The sequence below is a fragment of the Salvelinus namaycush genome, unplaced genomic scaffold, assembly GCF_016432855.1.
Source record: "Salvelinus namaycush isolate Seneca unplaced genomic scaffold, SaNama_1.0 Scaffold257, whole genome shotgun sequence".
NCBI classification, from domain to species: Eukaryota; Metazoa; Chordata; class Actinopteri; order Salmoniformes; family Salmonidae; genus Salvelinus; species Salvelinus namaycush.
This window is the reverse complement of record NW_024059419.1, coordinates 213,815-228,441: the sequence shown is the minus strand read 5'-3', so window position 1 is coordinate 228,441 and position 14,627 is coordinate 213,815. Positions and strand designations below refer to the sequence as shown.

The following is a 14,627-nucleotide window of genomic DNA, read 5'->3' as shown; positions in this document are numbered from 1 at the left end:
CCTCCCAGGCACTGGGGTTGTTGTATACAGCTGAAAGGATTGGATTAGGGGTAGAGCCTTGGGTCTATGGGTTAGCGGTAGAGCCTTGGGTCTATGGGTTAGGGGTAGAGCCTTGGGTCTATGGGTTAGCGGTAGAGCCTTGGGTCTATGGGTTAGGGGTAGAGCCTTGGGTCTATGGGTTAGCGGTAGAGCCTTGGGTCTATGGGTTAGGGGTAGAGCCTTGGGTCTATGGGTTAGGGGTAGAGCCTTGGGTCTATGGGTTAGGGGTAGAGCCTTGGGTCTATGGGTTAGGGGTAGAGCCTTGGGTCTATGGGTAATATATCCCTTCATCTACCTCTGTTTCCTCAGATCTAATCCATTATGAATGTATCCTTGTGTATCCCTACCTGACCACCATTGTCCCTGCCTCTGTGTGTGTGTTTTGTCGGGACAGGTACAAGGACAACCCGTTCACGGCGGGCGACGGCTTCGGCTCGCGGTGGGACTCTGATGGGGGCGTGGCCTCTTTCACCTCCTCCTGGGCCCTGGAGAAGGAGGAGCCTAAAGAGGAGGTGACCATATCCAGCATCCAGCCTATCGGAGAACGGCCCAGTCGGCGGAAGGCGGAGGTGGCGGCGCCCGTGTCCGAGTCGAGCGAGGCCCGGCAGAAGTTTTCCAACGCCAAGGCCATCTCTTCCGACATGTTCTTCGGCCGTGAGAACTACGGCGAGGTAAAGTTACACCGCTGTATTACCAACAAATACCAAGCCACCTGTCAACTGAACGGAAACCTCTAGAGCAAGGCAGGCCGCATTTAGTAAGACAACCGCTGCTCTGGTCTAGTATGGTGTTGTCTAATATTGTGTTTTCTAGTATGATGTTGACTAGTATGATGTTGACTAGTATGATGTTGACTAGTCTAGTATGATGTTGACTAGTATGCAGGCATGCAAACTAGTCACCTTTCGGCAAAATTCTCCGTTTTGAATCAGAAATAGGTGACCTACGTGATTCGTGTAGATCCGATGAGAAAAGTTTGGGGGTGCCTTGGCTTTGGATCACACTACTGGCTGTAAGCGAACGAGTGATGCGCGTTTGGAGCAATACTGGCTGTATCCAAGACTCAGCCAATCGTTCACATAACAACAGAATGCAGCACGCGACTGAAGAGACAAGAGACAACCAATTTGCTGGTTACATCATCAGCGCCTCATGAGCTGTAACTGAAAAACAACTGGCATTTGGATAGTTTGAGGTGAGGGAGAAAATGTGGTGGAACAAGTATTGTTAGCATTGCTAAGTAACGTTATCTTGCTAGCTTGATTGAATTCTCCGTTAGCTAGCCAGCCAGAGAAATGTTGAGCAACATTAGCCAACTTAACTGATCAAATAATTGAGTTTATGAAAATTAGCTGGCTATTAAAGTCAGACAGCTAACATTAGCTAGCTGACGTTACAACATCAGATGAGCTAACATTAGTAACCTAACCAATTCGCTATAGTATTCATTTTCAGAATGAGAGAATTTGGTGAAAATGAGGCGTTGCTTGTTAAACAAGTGGATTCAGGGATCAAGTGTAGCTGGACTTGGGTCTGGCTTAAGCTGGATGCCACTATAGAGGTGAAAGGAACATGTTGGGGATGAATCAGAATTAGATGGGTAACATAGATAAGATGATATTTTCATCATATGCTTGTGAGATACTTGTCATTAGAATGGTTCCCTTTGGACTATAGGGTTGGCAGTTGCAGTTATCACTTCTCAGCTAGGGCTTAGTCACTTGGGGCCCAGAGAGGGGAGAGGTCAGGCTTGTCTTCATATGTCAATGTATCTGTTAAACCATGTGGTGCTATGTAGAATATCAGAAGGGGAGGAGGACAGAATGGAACATTGTTTTCTTATGGGAATGTGTCTAACTATTCCTAAACCATGTGAAGGGATGGCGTTATTAATGGGGAACCAGTTAGTTATCTCATACAATGTCTGTACGCCAGTCACTCCCTCCTTTTCTCATTGGGGGAAGGAGTATGGCAGTGTCTGGAACCATTGTATGTCCCCTCTGAGGTTGCCCTTATCTTGACCTAGTATATGACCTAAGAGGCTCACTGTCTTCAGTGAGTTTGTCCAGGTTTGGGTGTATTTGAGATGGGAGTATCCAGAATTGATATATGCCATTGGATGAGGTAATGTTTTGGTACTCTGTGAAGTACCAAGAATGAGATTAGAACCTTATTTAGGAGACCAAACTGAACGATAATTTATAGCGAATGCTGTCTAGCTATGGGATACTCTCTCAAGTAAAAGTCTTTCTTTGTGAAGCAGTTCCTATTATCTGTGGTTTGTCATGTCGACTAGGGGGTGGATCTTTGCTATAAAAGATCTCAGTTGCCATTATGTTGGCCACTCTCAACTTTTCATTAGAGATACTGAAATGTTGAAAGTTAAATGCTATTGCAAAAGCTTAATTATTATTAAAGGTGAAGTTTAAGTATAACTCTGGCTGGTGTGTGGTTTGCTCTCTTATCATTTGGTAATAAAGGAAATTGCCACGACAAACACTACACACTTTCCCTCTTTTTCAATACTGTTGATAAAAAGGGGTAGGCCAGGTCTCTGCCTGAAAGAGATCAATTATGCCAACAAAGGGTATCATGCTCTGCTGGAACATTGTAGAACAGATGTCCATAGGCAGATAGTGTACAATACAATAATGTGTAGCCCACAGATATTGCTTAGTTGTGTTGAACTTGACAGTAACACTTGTGTGTGAATATATATTATATTTTTTACTCAGTGAATGTTATTTTTGCACACATGTAGCCTTGTGCACTTGATCGATGTCTACTATAGTGGCCACTATAATAGAGCAACAATTTAATGCCTGTTTCATTCTATTTCTACTTGAAGATGAGATGGTGTTGACTAGTCTAATGAGATGGTGTTGACTAGTCTAATGAGATGGTGGTGTCTAGTCTAATGAGATGGTGTTGTCTAGTCTAATGAGATGGTGTTGTCTAGTCTAATGAGATGGTGTTGACTAGTCTAATGAGATGGTGTTGACTAGTCTAATGAGATGGTGTTGTCTAGTCTAATGAGATGGTGTTGTCTAGTCTAATGAGATGGTGTTGTCTAGTCTAATGAGATGGTGTTGTCTAGTCTAATGAGATGGTGTTGTTGGTGTTGTCTAGTCTAATGAGATGGTGTTGACTAGTCTAATGAGATGGTGTTGTTGGTGTTGACTAGTCTAATGAGATGGTGGTGTCTAGTCTAATGAGATGGTGTTGTTGGTGTTGACTAGTCTAATGAGATGGTGTTGTTGGTGTTGTCTAGTCTAATGAGATGGTGTTGTTGGTGGTGTCTAGTCTAATGAGATGGTGTTGTCTAGTCTAATGAGATGGTGTTGTTGGTGTTGACTAGTCTAATGAGATGGTGTTGTTGGTGTTGTCTAATGAGATGGTGGTGTCTAGTCTAATGAGATGGTGTTGTTGGTGTTGTCTAGTCTAATGAGATGGTGTTGTCTAGTCTAATGAGATGGTGTTGTCTAGTCTAATGAGATGGTGTTGTCTAGTCTAATGAGATGGTGTTGTCTAGTCTAATGAGATGGTGTTGTCTAGTCTAATGAGATGGTGTTGACTAATGAGATGGTGTTGTTGGTGTTGTCTAGTCTAATGAGATGGTGTTGTCTAGTCTAATGAGATGGTGTTGTCTAGTCTAATGAGATGGTGTTGTCTAGTCTAATGAGATGGTGTTGTCTAGTCTAATGAGATGGTGTTGTCTAGTCTAATGAGATGGTGTTGTCTAGTCTAATGAGATGGTGTTGTCTAGTCTAATGAGATGGTGTTGTCTAGTCTAATTACATTTACATTTAAGTCATTTAGCAGACGCTCTTATCCAGAGCGACTTACAAATTGGTGCATTCACCTTATGATATCCAGTGGAACAACCACTTTACAATAGTGCATCTAACTCTTTTAAGGGGGGGGGGGGGGGGTTAGAAGGATTACTTTATCCTATCCTAGGTATTCCTTAAAGAGGTGGGGTTTCAGGTGTCTCCGGAAGGTGGTGATTGACTCCGCTGACCTGGCGTCGTGAGGGAGTTTGTTCCACCATTGGGGTGCCAGAGCAGCGAACAGTTTTGACTGGGCTGAGCGGGAACTGTACTTCCTCAGAGGTAGGGAGGCGAGCAGGCCAGAGGTGGATGAACGCAGTGCCCTTGTTTGGGTGTAGGGCCTGATCAGAGCCTGAAGGTACGGAGGTGCCGTTCCCCTCACAGCTCCGTAGGCAAGCACCATGGTCTTGTAGCGGATGCGAGCTTCAACTGGAAGCCAGTGGAGAGAGCGGAGGAGCGGGGTGACGTGAGAGAACTTGGGAAAGTTGAACACCAGACGGGCTGCGGCGTTCTGGATGAGTTGTAGGGGTTTAATGGCACAGGCAGGGAGCCCAGCCAACAGCGAGTTGCAGTAATCCAGACGGGAGATGACAAGTGCCTGGATTAGGACCTGCGCCGCTTCCTGCGTGAGGCAGGGTCGTACTCTGCGAATGTTGTAGAGCATGAACCTACAGGAACGGGTCACCGCCTTGATGTTAGTTGAGAACGACAGGGTGTTGTCCAGGATCACGCCAAGGTTCTTAGCACTCTGGGAGGAGGACACAATGGAGTTGTCAACCGTGATGGCGAGATCATGGAACGGGCAGTCCTTCCCCGGGAGGAAGAGCAGCTCCGTCTTGCCGAGGTTCAGCTTGAGGTGGTGATCCGTCATCCACACTGATATGTCTGCCAGACATGCAGAGATGCGATTCACCACCTGGTTATCAGAGGGGGGAAAGGAGAAGATTAATTGTGTGTCGTCTGCATAGCAATGATAGGAGAGACCATGTGAGGATATGACAGAGCCAAGTGACTTGGTGTATAGCGAGAATAGGAGAGGGCCTAGAACAGAGCCCTGGGGGACACCAGTGGTGAGAGCACGTGGTGCGGAGACAGATTCTCGCCACGCCACCTGGTAGGAGCGACCTGTCAGGTAGGACGCAATCCAAGCGTGGACCTTGCCGGAGATGCCCAGCTCGGAGAGGGTGGAGAGGAGGATCTGATGGTTCACAGTATCAAAGGCAGCCGATAGGTCTAGAAGGATGAGAGCAGAGGAGAGAGAGTTAGCTTTAGCAGTGCGGAGCGCCTCCGTGACACAGAGAAGAGCAGTCTCAGTTGAATGACTAGTCTTGAAACCTGACTGATTTGGATCAAGAAGGTCATTCTGAGAGAGATAGCAGGAGAGCTGGCCAAGGACGGCACGTTCAAGAGTTTTGGAGAGAAAAGAAAGAAGGGATACTGGTCTGTAGTTATTGACATCAGAGGGATCGAGTGTAGGTTTTTTCAGAAGGGGTGCAACTCTCGCTCTCTTGAAGACGGAAGGGACGTAGCCAGCGGTCAAGGATGAGTTGATGAGCGAGGTGAGGTAAGGGAGAAGGTCTCCGGAAATGGTCTGGAGAAGAGAGGAGGGGATAGGGTCAAGCGGGCAGGTTGTTGGGCGGCCGGCCGTCACAAGACGCGAGATTTCATCTGGAGAGAGAGGGGAGAAAGAGATCAAAGCACAGGGTAGGGCAGTGTGAGCAGAACCAGCGGTGTCGTTTGACTTAGCAAACGAGGATCGGATGTCGTCGACCTTCTTTTCAAAATGGTTGACGAAGTCATCCGCAGAGAGGGAGGAGGGGGGAGGAGGGGGAGGAGGATTCAGGAGGGAGGAGAAGGTGGCAAAGAGCTTCCTAGGGTTAGAGGCAGATGCTTGGAATTTAGAGTGGTAGAAATTGGCTTTAGCAGCAGAGACAGAAGAGGAGAATGTAGAGAGGAGGGAGTGAAAGGATGCCAGGTCCGCAGGGAGGCGAGTTTTCCTCCATTTCCGCTCGGCTGCCCGGAGCCCTGTTCTGTGAGCTCGCAATGAGTCGTCGAGCCACGGAGCAGGAGGGGAGGACCGAGCCGGCCTGGAGGATAGGGGACATAGAGAGTCAAAGGATGCAGAAAGGGAGGAGAGGAGGGTTGAGGAGGCAGAATCAGGAGATAGGTTGGAGAAGGTTTGAGCAGAGGGAAGAGATGATAGGATGGAAGAGGAGAGAGTAGCGGGGGAGAGAGAGCGAAGGTTGGGACGGCGCGATACCATCCGAGTAGGGGCAGTGTGGGAAGTGTTGGATGAGAGCGAGAGGGAAAAGGATACAAGGTAGTGGTCGGAGACTTGGAGGGGAGTTGCAATGAGATTAGTGGAAGAACAGCATCTAGTAAAGATGAGGTCAAGCGTATTGCCTGCCTTGTGAGTAGGGGGGGAAGGTGAGAGGGTGAGGTCAAAAGAGGAGAGGAGTGGAAAGAAGGAGGCAGAGAGGAATGAGTCAAAGGTAGACGTGGGGAGATTAAAGTCACCCAGAACTGTGAGAGGTGAGCCATCCTCAGGAAAGGAACTTATCAGGGCGTCAAGCTCATTGATGAACTCTCCAAGGGAACCTGGAGGGCGATAAATGATAAGGATGTTAAGCTTGAAAGGGCTGGTAACTGTGACAGCATGGAATTCAAAGGAGGCGATAGACAGATGGGTCAGGGGAGAAAGAGAAAATGTCCACTTGGGAGAGATGAGGATCCCAGTGCCACCACCCCGCTGACCAGAAGCTCTCGGGGTGTGCGAGAACACGTGGGCAGACGAGGAGAGAGCAGTAGGAGTAGCAGTGTTATCATTGGTAATCCATGTTTCCGTCAGTGCCAAGAAGTCGAGGGACTGGAGGGAAGCATAGGCTGAGATGAACTCTGCCTTGTTGGCCGCAGATCGGCAGTTCCAGAGGCTGCCTGAGACCTGGAACTCCACGTGGGTCGTGCGCGCTGGTACCACCAGGTTAGAGTAGCAGCGGCCACGCGGTGTGAAGCGTTTGTATGGTCTATGCAGAGAGGAGAGAACAGGGATAGACAGACACATAGTTGACAGGCTACAGAAGAGGCTACGCTAATGCAAAGGAGATTGGAATGACAAGTGGACTACACGTCTCGAATGTTCAGAAAGTTTAAGCTTACGTTGCAAAAAATCTTATTGACTAAAATGATATAGTACTGCTGGCTGGTGAAATAGGCTAGCTAGCAGTGGCTGCGTTGTTGACTTTGTTTGAAAGTGTAGCTGGCTAGGTAACCTCGACAATTACTCTAGACTACACAATTATCTTGGATACAAAGACGGCTATGTAGCCAGCTAAGATCAAACAAATCAAACTGTTGTACTGTAATGAAATGAAATGTAATACTACCTGTGGAGCGAAGCGGAATGCAACTACTCGCTCCAACCCGGAAGTGCGTATCATAGAGGGAGAGGCAATAGAAGTGTTGTTTCTTGTATTATTGTCTTTTGTGTCTTTAGAGGACTGCTTCACCTTAATGTCCCCTTTCCCTTTTCTTCTGTCCTTATTTTGTCCCTTCTTTGTCCCTTCTTCTCTTCTGCCAACTAGACACTCCTTGTTAGCTAGCTAGCTTCTTCCAGGAATGTCCCTAGCAACTGCCTAGCAACAGGTAAACAACTTAGCTAGCTAAGAAAACGGTATAATTTTATGAAAAATTGTTACTTTTTCAAAAGCCTTTCTTCTTTGTTAGCTGCTTGTTTGGTCTCCTATTCAGTTTGCAGTTTTCTTTTGATTTTTTTCGATGTACTTTACTCTAAAAAAAACATTTAAATTTCAATATTTGTAGGAGCTCATCTTTTCAGCTGCTGCTGCTATGAAATCGAGGCGCAAAAGTTAATGAGATGGTGTTGTTGGTGTTGACTAGTCTAATGAGATGGTGTTGTTGGTGTTGACTAGTCTAGCTAATATAGGGCTGTCCCCGTAAAATAAATACAAATATTGGTCGACCGAGAGTCGTCTGTTCTTTCTACCAAAATATACTTTTTTTTTTTAAATGTAGGGGTGTGGATCAGGAAACCAGTCACTATCTGGTGTGACCACCATTTGCCTCATATAGTGTGACACATCTCCTTCACGTAGAGTTGATCAGGCTGTTGATTGTGGCCTGTGGGATGTTGTCCCACTTCTCTTCAATGGCTGTCAAAGTTGCTGGATATTGGCGGGAACTGGAACACGCTGTCGTACACGTCGATCCATAGCATCCCAAACATGCTCAATGGGCAACAATTTTCAGCTTCCAGGAATTGTGTACAGATCCTTGCGAAACGGGGCCGAGGTGATGGCGGCGGATGAATGGCACGACATAGGGTCTAGTCACGGTGTCTCTGTGCATTCAAATTGCCATCGATAAAATGCAATTGTGTTTGTTGTCTGTAGCCTATGCCTGCCCATACCATCCCCCCACTACATGTGTGGGGCACTCTGTTCTCAATGTTGACATCAGTAAACCGCTCGCCCACAAGACGCCACACACGTGGTCTGCGGTTGTGAGGCAGGATGGACGTACTGCCAAATTCTCTAAAACGATGTTGGAGGCGGCTTATGGTAGAGAAATTAACATTCAATTCTCTGGCAACAGCTCTGGTGGACTTTCCTGCAGCTAGTATGCCAATTGCACGCTCCCTCAACTTGAGACATCTGTGGCATTGTGTTGAGTGGCCTTTTATTGTCCCTAGCACAAGGTTCACCTGTGTAATGATCATGTTGTTTAATCCGCTTCTTGATATGCCACACCTGTCAGGTGGATGGATTATCTTGGCGAATGAGAAATGCTCACTAACAGGGATGTCTACAAATTTGTGCACAAAATTTGAGAAGTAAGGTGGCGTATGAAACATTTCTGGGACCTTTCTTTTTTTGTCCAGTGTAATACCAGAGGCTCTTCTCATGAAACAAATTCTACATCCTTTAAGCATAGCAAAGATTAGGTTTTTTTTGTGCTTAATTTGTGAAATTGCTGTATCCAACATTTTGTGATTAGACAATTTAGGCCAGGGCTGTTTCCTCGTCTCCTCACTCCACTGCTGTCTCCGCCACATTGTTCTCAACACCAATATGCTGGTTAACTCTCCTATTATGCACATAGCAACATGGTCTAGGAAAAGGAGCCAATTCAACAGCTCACTGATGTTTCAGAACCGCGGACAGCGACCGCTATCCAAGCGCATTTGTTATAAAATACTATTTTTATTAGTGTTGCACCATTGTTCTTATGTAATGTAACCATATAGAATTTCAGTAGCACATGTCTTAGTGATGGACTGTTCCATCCCCACGGCCTCCACAATGGATCAGTCCAATCAGACAGGTGCCAATCAGACAGGTGTTTTGTACACCATTAAAAAATAATTATAATATTGCGGCTGACTGCTCAACTAAAGATATATCGGTCGACCAACAGCATATCGACCAAACAATCGACCAGTTTAAATGGGATCAACCCTAAACTAATGAGATGGTGTTGTTGGTGTTGTCTAGTCTAATGAGATGGTGTTGTTGGTGTTGACTAATCTAATGAGATGGTGTTGTCTAATGAGATGGTGTTGTCTAATGAGATGGTGTTGTCTAATGAGATGGTGTTGTCTAATGAGATGGTGTTGTCTAGTCTAATGAGATGGTGTTGTCTAATGAGATGGTGTCTAATGAGATGGTGTCTAATGAGATGGTGTTGTCTAGTCTAATGAGATGGTGTTGTCTAGTCTAATGAGATGGTGTTGTCTAGTCTAATGAGATGGTGTTGTCTAATGAGATGGTGTTGTCTAATGAGATGGTGTTGTTGGTGTTGACTAATCTAATGAGATGGTGTTGTCTAATGAGATGGTGTTGTCTAATGAGATGGTGTTGTCTAATGAGATGGTGTTGTCTAGTCTAATGAGATGGTGTTGTCTAATGAGATGGTGTCTAATGAGATGGTGTTGTCTAGTCTAATGAGATGGTGTTGTCTAGTCTAATGAGATGGTGTTGTCTAGTCTAATGAGATGGTGTTGTCTAGTCTAATGAGTTGGTGTTGTTGGTGTTGACTAGTCTAATGAGATGGTGTTGACTAGTCTAATGAGATGGTGTTGTCTAGTCTAATGAGATGGTGTTGACTAGTCTAATGAGATGGTGTTGACTAGTCTAATGAGATGATGTTGTCTAGTCTAATGAGATGGTGTTGTCTAATGAGATGGTGTTGTCTAGTCTAATGAGATGGTGTTGACTAGTCTAATGAGATGGTGTTGTCTAATGAGATGGTGTTGTCTAGTCTAATGAGATGGTGTTGTTGCTGTTGACTAATCTAATGAGATGGTGTTGTCTAATGAGATGGTGTTGTCTAATGAGATGGTGTTGTCTAGTCCAATGAGATGGTGTTGTTGGTGTTGACTAATCTAATGAGATGGTGTTGTCTAATGAGATGGTGTTGTCTAATGAGATGGTGTTGTCTAGTCTAATGAGTTGGCGTTGTTGGTGTTGTCTAATGAGATGGTGTTGTTGGTGTTGACTAATCTAATGAGATGGTGTTGTCTAATGAGATGGTGTTGTCTAATGAGATGGTGTTGTCTAATGAGATGGTGTTGTCTAATGAGATGGTGTTGTCTAATGAGATGGTGTTGTCTAATGATGTTGTTGGTGTTGACTAGTCAAGCGAATGCGATGGTGTTGTCTAATGAGATGGTGTTGTTGGTGTTGTCTAGTCTAATGAGATGGTGTTGTCTAATGAGATGGTGTTGTTGGTGTTGTCTAGTCTAATGAGATGGTGTTGACTAATGAGATGGTGTTGTTGGTGTTGACTAGTCTAATGAGATGGTGTTGACTAATGAGATGGTGTTGTTGGTGTTGTCTAGTCTAATGAGATGGTGTTGTTGGTGTTGACTAATGAGATGGTGTTGTTGGTGTTGTCTAGTCTAATGAGATGGTGTTGACTAGTCTAATGAGATGGTGTTGTCTCGTCTAATGAGATGGTGTTGTCTAGTCTAATGAGATGGTGTTGACTAATGAGATGGTGTTGACTAGTCTAATGAGATGGTGTTGTTGGTGTTGTCTAGTCTAATGAGATGGTGTTGTCTCGTCTAATGAGATGGTGTTGACTAGTCTAATGAGATGGTGTTGTCTAGTCTAATGAGATGGTGTTGTCTAGTCTAATGAGATGGTGTTGTCTAGTCTAATGAGATGGTGTTGACTAGTCTAATGAGATGGTGTTGACTAGTCTAATGAGATGGTGTTGACTAGTCTAATGAGATGGTGTTGACTAGTCTAATGAGACGGTGTTGTCTAGTCTAATGAGACGGTGTTGTCTAGTCTAATGAGACGGTGTTGTCTAGTCTAATGAGACGGTGTTGTCTAGTCTAATGAGACGGTGTTGTCTAGTCTAATGAGACGGTGTTGACTAGTCTAATGAGATGGTGTTGTTGGTGTTGACTAGTCTAATGAGACGGTGTTGACTAGTCTAATGAGATGGTGTTGTTGGTGTTGACTAGTCTAATGAGATGGTGTTGACTAGTCTAATGAGATGGTGTTGTTGGTGTTGTCTAGTCTAGCTAATATAGGGCTGTCACCGTAAAATAAATACAAATATTGGTTGACCGAGAGTCGTCTGTTCTTTCTACCAAAATATAAATTTCTTTTAAATGTAGGGGAGTGGATCAGGAAACCAGTCAGTATCTGGTGTGACCACCATTTGCCTCATATAGTGTGACACATCTCTTTCACGTAGAGTTGATCAGGCTGTTGATTGTGGCCTGTGGGATGTTGTCCCACTTCTCTTCAATGGCTGTCAAAGTTGCTGGATATTGGCGGGAACTGGAACACGCTGTCGTACACGTCGATCCATAGCATCCCAAACATGCTCAATGGGCAACAATTTTCAGCTTCCAGGAATTGTGTACAGATCCTTGCGAAACGGGGCCGAGGTGATGGCGGCGGATGAATGGCACGACATTGGGCCACAGGGTCTGGTCACGGTGTCTCTGTGCATTCAAATTGCCATCGATAAAATGCAATTGTGTTTGTTGTCTGTAGCCTATGCCTGCCCATACCATCCCCCCACTACATGTGTGGGGCACTCTGTTCTCAATGTTGACATCAGTAAACTGCTCGCCCACAAGACGCCACACACGTGGTCTGCGGTTGTGAGGCAGGATGGACGTACTGCCAAATTCTCTAAAACAATGTTGGAGGCGGCTTATGGTAGAGAAATGAACATTCAATTCTCTGGCAACAGCTCTGGTGGACTTTCCTGCAGCTAGTATGCCAATTGCACGCTCCCTCAACTTGAGACATCTGTGGCATTGTGTTGAGTGGCCTTTTATTGTCCCTAGCACAAGGTGCACCTGTGTAATGATCATGCTGTTTAATCAGCTTCTTGATATGCCACACCTGTCAGGTGGATGGATTATCTTGGCGAATGAGAAATGCTCACTAACAGGGATGTCTACAAATTTGTGCACAAAATTTGAGAAGTAAGGTGGCGTATGAAACATTTCTGGGACCTTTCTTTTTTTGTCCAGTGTAATACCAGAGGCTCTTCTCATGAAACAAATTCTACATCCTTTAAGCATAGCAAAGATTCGTTTTTTTTAAAAATTGCCTAATTTGTGAAATTGCTGTATCCGACATTTTGTGATTAGACAATTTAGGCCAGGGCTGTTTCCTCGTCTCCTCACTCCACTGCTGTCTCCGCCACATTGTTCTCAACACCAATATGCTGGTTAACTCTGCTATTATCCACATAGCAACATGGTCCAGGAAAAGGAGCCAATTCAACAGCTCACTGATGTTTCAGAACCGCGGACAGCGACCGCTATCCAAGCGCATTTGTTATAAAATACTATTTTTATTAGTGTTGCACCATTGTTCTTATGTAATGTAACCATATAGAATTTCAGTAGCACATGTCTTAGTGATGGACTGTTCCATCCCCACGGCCTCCACAATGGATCAGTCCAATCAGACAGGTGTCTTGTACACCATTAAAAAATAATTATAATATTGCGGCTGACTGCTCAACTAAAGATATATCGGTCGACCAACAGCATATCGACCAAACAATCGACCAGTTTAAATGGGATCAACCCTAAACTAATGAGATGGTGTCGTTGGTGTTGACTAGTCAAGCGAATGCGATGGTGTTGTTGGTGTTGGCTAGTCTAATGAGATGGTGTCGTTGGTGTTGACTAGTCAAGCGAATGCGATGGTGTTGTTGGTGTTGGCTAGTCTAATGAGATGGTGTTGTTGGTGTTGGCTAGTCTAATGAGATGGTGTTGTTGGTGTTGGCTAGTCTAATGCGATGGTGTTGTCTAATGCGATGGTGTTGTTGGTGTTGACTAGTCAAGCGAATGCGATGGTGTTGTCTAGTCTAATGAGATGGTGTCGTTGGTGTTGACTAGTCAAGCGAATGCGATGGTGTTGTCTAATGACATGTTGTTCTGTCATTCCCCAGTATGAGGCTAAGACACGTCTGGAGGGCCTGTCTGGCAACACGTCCATCAGCTCTGCTGACCTGTTTGGGGACGGGAGTGACCGTGACACAGGTAAGGGTTAATGTTGTGTGTTTGTGATCTCTGTCTGTCTCTCTGTCTCTGTAGGGGCAGCAGGTTATGAGAGTGTTTGAGTATTTGTTAATGTGTGTTTGTGATCTCTCTCTCTGTCTCTGTAGGGGCAGCAGGTTATGAGAGTGTGCTGCCGACGGGGCCAGACATTGCTCAGTTCAAACAGGGGGTGAAGACTGTGGCGGGCAAGATGGCCGTGCTGGCCAACGGCGTCATGAACACCATACAGGTGACAGGACCAGAGACACCTCAACAAAATACAATTCCACATACAGAGAAACTCTACAGGACCAGAGACACCTCAACACAATACAATTACACATACAGAGAAACTCTACAGGACCAGAGACACCTCAACACAATACAATTACACATACAGAGAAACTCTACAGGACCAGAGACGCCTCAACACAATACAATTACACATACAGAGAAACTCTACAGGACCAGAGACACCTCAACACAATACAATTACACATACAGAGAAACTCTACAGGACCAGAGACACCTCAACACAATACAATTACACATACAGAGAAACTCTACAGGACCAGAGACACCTCAACACAATACAATTACACATACAGAGAAACTCTATTGTCCTGTCTACTGTCTAGTAGGACATACAACGGAAAAGGTTTTGCAACTGAAACATAAATTGAGCATTTGTTTTGAACGAGTCCAGGTGGTCTCTCCCTGTTTGTCAGTTTTCTTCAGTTTGGTTCCTAATGATCACCGCTCTGTTCTCTAGTATTGGTAGGAAAACATACCGCTCTGTTCTCTAGTATTGGTAGGAAAACATACCGCTCTGTTCTCTAGTATTGGTAGGAAAACATACCGCTCTGTTCTCTAGTATTGGTAGGAAAACATACCGCTCTGTTCTCTAGTATTGGTAGGAAAACATACCGCTCTGTTCTCTAGTATTGGTAGGAAAACATACCGCTCTGTTCTCTAGTATTGGTAGGAAAACATACCGCTCTGTTCTCTAGTATTGGTAGGAAAACATACCACTCTGTTCTCTAGTATTGGTAGGAAAACATACCGCTCTGTTCTCTAGTATTGGTAGGAAAACATACCGCTCTGTTCTCTAGTATTGGTAGGAAAACATACCGCTCTGTTCTCTAGTATTGGTAGGAAAACATACCGCTCTGTTCTCTAGTATTGGTAGGAAAACATACTGCTCTGTTCTCTAGTATTGG

At 45.1% G+C, this 14,627-nt stretch overlaps 1 protein-coding gene across 2 annotated transcripts in view; it reads left to right on the top strand.

Moving 5' to 3' along the window:
- LOC120039151 (ADP-ribosylation factor GTPase-activating protein 2-like) overlaps positions 1-14,627 on the top strand; it is a 32,194-nt gene that overhangs the window by 14,051 nt on the left and 3,516 nt on the right. For both annotated transcript variants that reach the window (XM_038984677.1, XM_038984676.1), the window contains 3 exons: positions 434-710; positions 13,320-13,410; positions 13,536-13,657. In XM_038984677.1, the coding sequence (XP_038840605.1) occupies positions 434-710; positions 13,320-13,410; positions 13,536-13,657 (490 nt within the window). The remainder of the gene's footprint in view (positions 1-433; positions 711-13,319; positions 13,411-13,535; positions 13,658-14,627) is intronic.